The following is an 11,153-nucleotide window of genomic DNA, read 5'->3' as shown; positions in this document are numbered from 1 at the left end:
TGCAATGTACTTAACATGACCTGCCATTTTCTGTGTGATTAGATGAACTGGGAGTAACATCAGTCAGGTTTTTTGACATTTTTCATTACTCATTAATTGATTAGACTGCCATAAGTTTAGTATAAAATGTTAATATTTGATTGCAATTTGAATGCAAAACAAATGTAGTTATTTACCAGATGATAACTGGACACCATTCACTGAATCAATAATACAGTGTTACTAGTACAAAAATACTTGTACCAATATACTAGGCGACTGCGTACCTATAAATGGCTCTAACTCTAATTTCAAGTTCACGGATGACCCCCTGGTGGTTGGCCTGATCAGCAATGCCTAATGACCTTGTCCTCAACACCCAAAAGATCAAGAAGCTCATTGTGGTCTACCGGCAGACCAAGATGAACCATGCACACAACCCTTTCTACAAACGTGGTGGTGACGTAGTGAGCTAAAGCACAGAACTGATAAGCAGAAGGTTGCAAGTTCAATCCCACCACCATTGTTTCCTTGAGCAAGCACTTATTTCCATCTTGCTTAAAGTGGATTGTCCCAGTAATAAGTGCACTGTAAGTTGCTTTGGATAAAAGCATCTGCCAAATGCATATATGTCATGGGGTTGACATGGAGTGTGTCCAACTTCAAGTTCCTGGGTGTTCATATCTTCGAGGATCTCCTCTGGGCCCTGAACACCTCCAACATCATCAAGAAGACACAACAGCGTCTTCCTGAGGAGATCAAGGAATGCTCACCTTTCTCCTCAGATCCTAGCAAACATTTATCTTTGGACCATCGAGAGCTTTCTAACAAACTGTATCAAAGTATGGTATGGCAATTGCTGTCAACGATCAGAAGGGCTTCCCCCATATGGGGAGATTTACACTTTTGGCCTTCAGTCACTTGTTTCCTAGCAAGACATAATGCAATATAATGCTGACTTACATTTGTGTTGTTGTTCTTGGAAAAAACTTTAACAAAAGCTCACCCAAAAATGAAATTTCTGTTTTCATTACTTACCCTCAAGCCCATATGAATTTCTTTATTCCGAGGAACACAAAAATATATTTTAGGCAGAATGTCAGTCACCATTCACTGAATCCTTTTTTTTTTTTTCTCCATTCAATGAAAGTGAATGGTGACTGAAACTAACATTATCCCTAACGTCTCCACAATTGTGGTGAGAAGAATAGCATCTCCCAACCTACCCAATATTAGGCAGATGGTTTTAATGTTGTGGCTGATTGGTGTATATTGTAAATATTGCAATATTTAACTTAATAAAAACCTAAATATTTGTATATTATTTTGTTAAAAATTACAAAATTCCATCAAATTGAATAATGAAATAGAAATGTGTAAATCTTAATGTTGTTATTATTATTATTATTTTTAAGCAGGGATACAGGGTTTGTTTCTCCTCTCACCTGACCTGACCTGTGTACTTGTTCATTGTGTTTTCTGTCTTTTTTGCCATTAAAACGCAAGCGCCACCTTTACAGGTCACATACAGAGGTTGCAGTACAAATATCTGATGGACTGAGTTGTAATATATCAACCGTTAAGGGGAATTTATAGTAAAAATAAAAAAGGACATACATATTGATTTGTTTCTTTTACACACCTATCATGTCACTTCAGAAGACATGGATATATCCACTGGAGTTATATGGATTACTTTTATGCTGCCTTTATGTGCTTTTTGGGCCTTTAAAGTTCTGGCCACCATTCACTTGCATTATATGGGCCTACAGAACTTAAATATTATTCTAAAAAGCTTTGTTTGTGTTCTGCAGAAGAAAGAAAATCATACACATTTGTGATGGATAAGTAAATGATGAGAGAATTTTCTTTTTTGGGTGAAATATTCCTTTAATCCATTTGAGTTGGGACTACAAGAATACTTTTTGTGGTGGTAATGTAGCATAATAAAACCGGGCACGGGAATTTTCATTTCCCAGCATGCTTTGCATGGGACAGAATAGGGAGAACAAGTGTTGAAGTTAACTGCTATTTTATGCATTTTTGAGCAAGATGATAACTGGAAGAGATTTGTTCATGTTTAATGTTCTGTTATTTCGTTTTTTTAAAAGATATGATGGAGTTTTGGAGGTTACCAACTAAATTATGTTGGCTCAATAAAACAGACTTAATCTGAATGAAAGACATTCAATATTGTGTAAGACATTTTTTTAATTCAATTAAGAATTGGTAATTCATTTTTGCAAGTGAAAATTAGCCAAAAGTTCAAAATCAGTAATTTAATGAAAAATATAAATATTTTTCCTGGCTCTTAAGAACACATAATTATTAGCTACTAAAAATAAAAGGTATATTCTTTTGTTATGGGGCCAATGAAAATCTGAACTACTTGCCCGACCGGGCCAGCAGAAAAAAAATCTTACATTGAGCCCTAATATCAAACTGTTAAGTTAGTTTGCCACCTTATGCTTTGGATGTTAAACTAAATATGGCTATGCACTGCCAGGGATAGACGTACAGTCTCTTCATTGGCATAAGCTGTATCGTGTAAAGGTCCAAAATCTAATTCTCATTGTGTTTTTTACGGAGATTGTTTACTGAAGTATTTATGGAAAATTTTGTTTTGTCTGTGGAACGATTAAAAATAAAGTTTAAACAACAGCACAAACTATGAAAGAGACTGTAAGTCTATCCCTCATAGCCTTGTTTTAATTCCCTTCAAAAACCTAATAGGGTGCTACTGTGAATAAGGTCAATTAGTAGTTTATCCATCCATGTTGTGATATTTTGTAGAAAGGCAGATTAGAGATTATGTAGTGGCAGAATGTTTTAACATTTATGTTGCAAATTATACAAGTAACATTTTTAATGACGGTACTTTTTAGGTACTATTAACTACTTAAATAATGACAAGTATTCCTTTGTTACTGATAAAATGCACATTTTGAATTTTTTGTTCCTCTGTGGTTATGAAATATTTGCTTCTGACTAGTCACTTCCAGTTGTTACTAGTACCTCAGTTTGACTTGTAACTACTCATTAGATAATAGTAAATATTCTTCAGCAAGTAATTACAAAAATTATATAAAAATAACAAAACATGAATTTGTTACCATTAACCCTAAAACAGATTCTAGTCTCTGTTGTCAATACTAAAGTACTCTATACGAATACCTGTTAAAATGTCATATAATTTTATAGCACCAGTACAGCAATAAATGTGTAACTAAAATATCCTTTACATATTGGGATTTAAAGTGAATTTATCTATTGGATGTACATTTAATGTGGGGAATTGCACATTGATTCAGTCATGGTTGCTGGAGAGTGAGACTCCAGTGGACAACTTTAGGTTGAAGCAGAAATGTATGCTATTTATGCAATGTAACTCAGTATATTTGTGTATCATTTACATAAATTGTAACATGTATAATTGGGTAAACATACTTGTGTACATTTTTGGTAAGAAATACTTACCAAAATACTTAAGAAAACACTACCTGTCTCTGTAATCATATGAAGAAAAAAAAAAAGAATAATCTCAAATGTAATTCTGATATTAGTACGCACAACAGGAAACATAAAATAATGCAATACAGTTGGGCCGTGAGAAAATCCTTATTAAGAAAATCAGCTGTCACCCCAAAGCTCTTTTCAAGTGGAGATTAAATTATCCTTCTCTTGCTACTATGAATACATGGACCGGCATTAATATGTTTCTGTTACCTAACAAGATGAAATAACTTCATTATAAGATTATTCATAATTACTATGCCTGTAACTCTTATCTTTCGAAGTTTAAATTGGACATTTCTTCACAATGTACATTCTGCAACTTTAATGTTTAAACAATACCACACTTGTTTTTTGAATGTGATTATGCAAAGGAGTTCTGGAAAGAAGTAGCCTGGCTTATTTTCTCAAACTTTTTATTTTTGAAATAATGAATGTACTGTTTTTTTATTTGGGACTCCGTGTCAAATGAGATTGATGACAGGTTAAAACTGTTAACTCTCTGTGGACAGTTTAATCTCCATAAATGTAAAGTCACTGACTCGAAGCCCAATTTTAGGCTGTTCTGTATCGATCTAAAATTATTCTATGACTCTCATTGTTTATCATTTAACAAGAAAGCCGCTAATAAAAAATGATGGTTTCTTTATAAGAGTTACCTCCTGAGTTCCTGAAGATGACAATTATTATTATTTTTCATATTATTTAGTTTTATTTTATTTTTTTTTATAATTGTGTTTAATTTCTATTGCTTTTTATGTTTTGTGAATTAGTTTTTTTTAGTAGACCATCTCTGTTTACTGTATCTTGTTTGAAAAATGTATTTTATTGCCTTGATCTACCTCGAGTTTTCTGTTTTCTTAAGTGTTTTTTGTGTGTGATATGTGTATGTCTTTTGTTCAATAAAAACGTGAGGACATCCGGAGACACAGCTGTTTCCGCAAAGCGTTGTTTGCCCAGGTGGTTAAACTGACACGTAAACAAGTGAGCAGCGTCGAGTAGTGCTCTGTGGATCAAACCGAAATTACAAGAGAATTGTACACTTATTGACATTTTTGACAACGGCAAAATATATTTTGTCAATTTGTGTGGAATATAAAATATATTCCATCAAATGCTTTGATGCGTGCGTAAAACAAGTGTGCATATGATAGTATATTTAACAATATGTCTATTTTAGTGCTTTAATGGCTTTCCGAGTTACAGCTAACTTCCTGCAATATGTGAACAATTCCAGCTCCATGTCCACAGTGCCCCTCCGTATCTGCGAACAACAAGCAGGAAACGCTTGTGCCGTGAATTGACAGACGTGCGGCTCGACCACTCCAAGCCCGAGGGGTCGAATAACACAGCCAATCGTGTCGTAGAAGAAAGGCGGGTTTTCCGCTTACGTGACGAAAATTTCACTGGCAATCTCCGAAGCCCCACCTTTTGTGTTTCCCCGCACCGTCAATCAAAAATAAGAAAAAAAATCGACCCGAATCTCCGATCACAGCCCGCCTTTGATTAAAACAATCATGTTTGGAGTTTAAATGAACAGATAAACCTCCAATTTTTTACCTTTTCACGCTATGACTGGTACGTAACACTTAGCCCGATCGAAGCACAGCACCGCCGGTGAGTTTGGAGAGCTATTAGCCAAGGGAGCTAGCTCAGGGTTTAATCTTTCTCAGCAGCGACGCTAACAATTAGCCAGTTAGCTTTTACTTTAACAAAGTAAACATTTCTAAAGACTGTTGCTTGGGCAACAGAAAAGCCAAAAGAACCGCCGAATTTGTTTGAATTCCAGGCGGTTTGGCGGGTAATCTCCGCCTTTTTCGAGGTGGGAGTTCATTGAGCATGAATGTATTTTGAGTTTTTTCTCTCGCTGTGTTTCTGTAGCCCCAGAACAGCCAGCGAAACAGCAGGAAATGGCTGCCTTGGACGTGGACAGCAGTCAGAGCGAGTTTTTGCAGCCGGCCAGCGGCGCCCAGGACCAGGTATTAAATCCTTCTGTTGGTTTCTCGCTTCAACCATCGCTGTCTTGCGGGGTGTTTTGGTAAAGTTCACACGTTTTAAATATAGGGGAAAAGTCGAACACTTCCTGTGAGCCTTCGGCTTGTACGGCCACCCACTTTCTTACCCTTTTTAAACCCGCCCATTGTGGGTCGGACAGACTCGCCACCGTCGCCTTGCCCGCTTTACCTGCGGTGATCCCGGGTCACCCCCACGATAGGGGAGGACCCCTCCACGATGATAAAGCCTCCACCCCTACCCAGGCTGTCACGTATCTTTCACAGCTCCACCATTCCACCTGGAGCGACTGCATGCGTAGACCTGGAAAACAGAGGCTTTTTGTGGCCTTTTTTTCTTGTACATTAGAATTGTGAAATATTTGAGAGTATCCCTTAAAGTTTTCGTAAGGTGCACGGCTATTGAAAGACTCCATTGTTTGCGATTAAATGGATAGTTGAACCAAAATCCCGTATAACAAATCTAAGGAATTTATTTAAGAAATTAAATTTAATACACTTTTATTTATTTTAATCTTTAAAATCAATAGTAAAATGCCAAATTTGTCCTCAATTAGGTAATTATTTGGCTCTCGCGTGATAGATTTATAACAAATTCATAACATTGGGAAACGATTTAAAGCTTTTCACAATGATGGTTTAATTTGAGATGTTAATTAAGAGCTTATCTAGTATCTTTTTAATGATTAAATAATGGTTACTTTTGTTTATTAGACTAATTGTTTTCAAATGTGTGCTTGTATGTTGCATATTTATAATCGAGCTACAGCTGGTTTTTGCATAGTCGAGCATAGTCTTTGTCTGTCCAAGTATGCATGACAATGCGTAATTTAATATTTAAAGGAAGGATGTTAGATACAGGTCACATTTCAACTTGGCAAAACTCTTGACTGGTATGATTTTAGTCAGACTATATTTTAAAAAGCCATTCATATTTTAGTCGGACTGAATTTGAACCTTTGAAGTACATGCAAACATACTGACTCATGTTGCTAAGATTATAGAAATGTCTTTACCCCACAGCAGACCATGGGCCTCACGGCCATCCAGTTGACGGGCTCATCTGATCGCTGGGAGGTTCTAACGCCTGTGAGCTCAGTGAAAGACGAGTCTGCGGTTGTACAGGTATCCAGCGGAGGACTCCTGGGCAGCAATGGACAATATGTGGTGCCACTACAGACTATGTCAGGGCAAACCCAGCCTATTTTTGTGACCGCAGGGGTAGATGGCACCAGTGCCAATGGGGTGCACTACCAAGTCATCCCCCAGCTGCAGGGCACGGATGGGGCATCATTAAGCTATGCAGCATCCACTGCAGATGGAGCCACGATGGGCACTGACATTACTTTCCTTTCGGATGGTACACAAAGCATTTCCACAGCCACCAGTGCTAACAACCTCCAGGGCCTACTGAGTCAAACTGGGCATGTGCAACAGATTCCCGTCTCATTGGCCAGCTCAGGGTTTGGCTCGCAGGGCCAGGTTGTCGCTAACGTATCAATGGGGCTGCCAGGCAACATCACGTTAGTGCCTATAAATAGCTTGAGTAATGTGGATCTTGAGTCTCTGGGATTGGCTGGGGCTCAGACCATAGCAACAAGCGTTACCGCAGATGGCCAGCTCATTATGGCCAGCCCCACATCCACAACAAGTGAGAACCAGAGTGAAAGCCGTGGCAAATGCACAGAGCCACTTAATGCCAATGATGCTAACGCTAATGCCTTTGTGCCAACCACCATCTCTTCCACAACAACATCGCTCCCCGAGACGATAGACGGGACTGGAGTTCTCACCCAAGCCACTGCAGTGTCTGCCGGGCAGCAGGACCCGTCGTTCGTACAGCAGAACCACACCACTGAACAGGTAATGCAGCTGTTACCAACGCAGACGGCAGATGGAGCGGCACAGACACTACAAAGTGTGCAGCTGTTGAATGCTGGTACATTTCTGATCCAAGCCCAAACTGTCTCGCCCACCGGACAGATCCAGTGGCAGACCTTCCAGGTTCAGGGGGTTCAGAACCTGCAGAATCTGCAGCTGCCGGCTGCTGGTGGGGTCTCATCCCCACAAATCACCCTCGCCCCAGTGCAGACCCTTTCTCTCGGGCAGTCTGGCACCACAGGAACTATGGGTCAGATCCCAAACCTACAGACAGTCACAGTCAACTCTATTGGTCAGTACCAGCAAGATGAGAACATGGAGGGCCACTCAGGTATGCAGGAAAACACACATTCACATTAAATGTTATATTTAAAAACAAATCCTTAAAACCTCAACAAACAGGGTTCCCATGGTGGGAATACCTGGAAATATCAGGGAATTTGACAATTTCAAGATATCCTGGTAAATGTATAACATCTTCAAAAGTCACCAAATCTCCATAGGGAATTTGTTTTATATTATGCTTGACTCTGAAATGTTTTGCTGGCCAGAAATTCCTCTGTGAGTGCAATCTCCATAAAATATTTCTTAAGACTCCTCATCTAGTAATCACACGTTCAAACTTAATTAGTTAAAAGGTGTGAGAATCCTGTTTGAATTGGGTTACATTGCTTGCTTTTCATTATTTAGAATATGTATCTTAACTTTCTCATATAATATTTGTAGTATTTGTACTGTTTCATAAACGTTTTTTTTTGCAATTTATACCTGCGAGTTTCCTGTATTCTGTTCTGAACAAATATCCCCTGTTTTTGTGTGTGTATGCAGATATTCAAATCAAAGAAGAGCCAGATTCAGATGATTGGCCAAATTCCACCCTGAACACCAATGATTTGTCCCATCTTCATGTGCGGTTGGTTGAGGAGGATTTAGAGGGGACAGGGCAAGAGGGAAAAAGGCTGCGTAGGGTAGCCTGCACTTGCCCCAACTGCAAAGAGGCTGGAGGAAGGTAATGCACACTTGTTCATGTAAAAGCATTGTCAGGGCTGGATTGGTAATCTGGCATACTGGGCATTTTCCCGGTGGCCTACGCACTTTGGGGCCGATCAGGGGTGGACTTGCCATCGTGAGAACCAGGCTGCCTGCAAAATTGGCCGCGTTAAGCTGAAATGAGCCACTGCGATATGCAGAACAGGCCACAAAATGGCGCTGTGATATGCTGATGGGGGTGGTGATATGCAGAAAAGGACAGTTCAACGACTTTTTGGCCAGTTGCTATGTAAAATCCCGGGCCAGTTACTCTTCCCAGTCCACCCCTTAGCATAGTTCATGATCAGCATAAAAGCCTGTTAAATTATTTTAAAACCTTCAAACCACAGTTGAATAACTGGTATTGAACTTTAAAAATGTAGTTTTAACATATGTATGTGTCTGTTCAATTTTAGGGGTTCAGGTATGGGAAAGAAGAAACAACACATTTGTCATATCCCTGGGTGTGGTAAAGTGTATGGCAAGACGTCTCACCTCCGAGCTCACCTACGCTGGCACTCAGGAGAAAGACCCTTCATTTGCTCTTGGAGTTATTGTGGCAAGAGGTTCACCCGCAGCGATGAACTCCAGCGTCACCGCAGAACACACACCGGTATGAACACACTGGAAGAGTGATTTATGCTTTAAGTGCTTTATTGTCTGAAATAATTTCATGCAGTTGTTGTAAACTTTCAGCGTGCTTTTTGCATTTTCAGGCTCCCAGATTGCACCATATAGTATATGAGCTCTTTGATGAGGACTAGATCTAAAAGTTGCAAGATGATGTCAGATGGGTCGTTTCACACTTCCATTTTGTTTTTCAGGAGAGAAGAAGTTTGTGTGTCCAGAGTGTTCGAAGCGTTTTATGCGCAGCGACCATTTGGCCAAACATATTAAAACTCACCAGAACAAAAAAGGGCTAAACTCCACTTCTGGGGCGGGTCAGACAGAAGCTGCCGCCCCTTCGGACACCATCATCTCTGGGGGTGGAGCCACTCTAATCCTGACCAATCTGCAGCAGGCTGGCAGCCAGGACCTCCTTTCAAACTCTGACCTCCCGCTCCAGTTGGTCACTGTGTCTGCCAGTGAGGTCATGGAGTGACCAAAATCCCACTCACTTTCACAGCTCGTCTGCTTTTCACTATAAATTTTTATATATATGATAAATATATATATATATTATAAATATATATATTTTAAGAATGACGTATCCATTTATGTTCAATAGCAGTCTTTTGTACAAACAAGGCAAAAAATGACATTAAATGTGGTTCCAGTTTTCATGCACATACACGCAAGCACCTACATGCTCATATGAACTCCTATACACATAACTACATACACAGAAATGCCTTATTTTGTATCATAATCTGTAGTGTAAAATGCTGGAGGTGCATGTGTTTTACTTTTGCTCATATATTTGTTCAGGAGACGATCATTTGAGAGTGTGATTGAGAAATGGATGTTGTGGTACACAGAAAGCAGGAAGTGTATGTGTTCGAGTGAGTGAGTGATTTATAGTGAGAATGACAGCGGTATAAGGACACAGTCTGCTGTGAGGGAGATTTACTCATGATCTGTCCATTTTTATTCACCACCTTCTCAGCTGGCCTTCATACAAATGTGTCTTTGCTTTTCTTTTATTTGATTTCATATTAGTGGTCTTAGTTCTCTTAGTGTCATGTCCTCTGGATCATGTTCGAGGATCTTTTGATTTCACTGGTCTGCCACCCACCTGCAACTCGAACAAGACATCAGGCGGCAGAGTCATACAATCGTGTAATAAACTTTCTTTTTATTGTATCGTTGTTCTTGTTGCTCTCCAGATTATCTTTGTACAATTCCTAATGTCTCTTCCATTAATTTTTGTTTTCTTCAGCCCCAAGTTGTTTATAGCCAAAATTTATGTAGTCTAATACTGATTCTGTTGTATCAAAGACTAGTTTTGATTACTTTCTAAACGTGTACAATTTGATGTTACTTTTGTACAACTTCCATTTCTTTAATTTTTTTTCAAATGGAACACAATTAAAGTCGGAAACCTTCCTATGAATCTGCATAACCAAAAGTTTGTTTCTGAATGCTTCAGTTTTGGTGCTGATGATATGCGTGCTTGTGTGTTAGCTCAAACATATCACCTAAGATCTCAAAACTGGCTATAGAAAATAACATACTGCCATACTACTTGTCCTATTTCTGTGGTATGTAGTATGTATATACTGTGCACATGCAAATATTCTGAATACATAAGCTCTATTTTGTACAAAGTGTGCTGTGTGAACACCGCTGAGATTTTTATCCCACAAAGCAATGTGTTCGACTTGACCCTCCATTCCAACAGCTTTTCTTGACTCATTATTTGATCAAATTAACAAAAGGCATTTTGCACAAAATTTGATTAACAATTCAAAATAATAGTTTTCATTTTTGAAATGATAACATAATGGATATTGTTTCAAATATTATATTGAAAAGTAAGATAGTAAATTGGCATTCCATGCTGGAACTTGTTTTACACTGCTTCCTGGACAATATAGTATAGGAAGTGAATTTAAAATAGTAAGTGAAACAGCAGTATTCTACATTGATGTCACATGACAACATGCATGTGAGTGGGATACAAAACAGCATTCTTAATGAATCTTTTTTAAATAAATTTCAACTTTTGGCAGTCCAATCATTAAGTCAAAAAAGAGGTGTTAAAAATTGTGTGAATAATTACTTACTAGTATAGTTAAA

At 38.6% G+C, this 11,153-nt stretch overlaps 1 protein-coding gene across 2 annotated transcripts; it reads left to right on the top strand.

Moving 5' to 3' along the window:
* The first annotated feature begins 4,904 nt into the window (after positions 1-4,904).
* On the top strand, positions 4,905-10,719 carry LOC127646505 (transcription factor Sp3-like). 2 transcript variants are annotated; one of them, XM_052130213.1, is made up of 6 exons: positions 4,905-5,070; positions 5,374-5,471; positions 6,528-7,716; positions 8,214-8,394; positions 8,831-9,027; positions 9,239-10,719. In XM_052130213.1, the coding sequence occupies exons 1-6, from the start codon at positions 5,064-5,066 to the stop codon at positions 9,514-9,516; spliced, it is 1,950 nt and encodes a 649-aa protein (XP_051986173.1). In that variant the 5' UTR covers positions 4,905-5,063; the 3' UTR covers positions 9,517-10,719. The 2 variants fall into 2 exon arrangements, with proteins under 2 accessions (XP_051986173.1, XP_051986174.1); XM_052130214.1 differs by having other exon boundaries at positions 4,916-5,109.
* The last annotated feature ends 434 nt before the right edge of the window (positions 10,720-11,153 follow it).

The sequence above is a fragment of the Xyrauchen texanus genome, chromosome 7 (genome assembly GCF_025860055.1).
Source record: "Xyrauchen texanus isolate HMW12.3.18 chromosome 7, RBS_HiC_50CHRs, whole genome shotgun sequence".
Taxonomy (NCBI): domain Eukaryota; kingdom Metazoa; phylum Chordata; class Actinopteri; order Cypriniformes; family Catostomidae; genus Xyrauchen; species Xyrauchen texanus.
Note: the sequence above shows the minus strand (reverse complement) of the source record. Positions and strands in the feature narration are given on the sequence as shown.

Bases quoted from the DNA above. Each gene is read 5' to 3' on its own strand.
- LOC127646505 (XM_052130213.1), top strand. The intron at 7,717-8,213 runs GTATGCAGGAAA...GTGTGTATGCAG, and splicing joins GAACATGGAGGGCCACTCAG to ATATTCAAATCAAAGAAGAG. The intron at 9,028-9,238 runs GTATGAACACAC...TTTGTTTTTCAG, and splicing joins TCACCGCAGAACACACACCG to GAGAGAAGAAGTTTGTGTGT.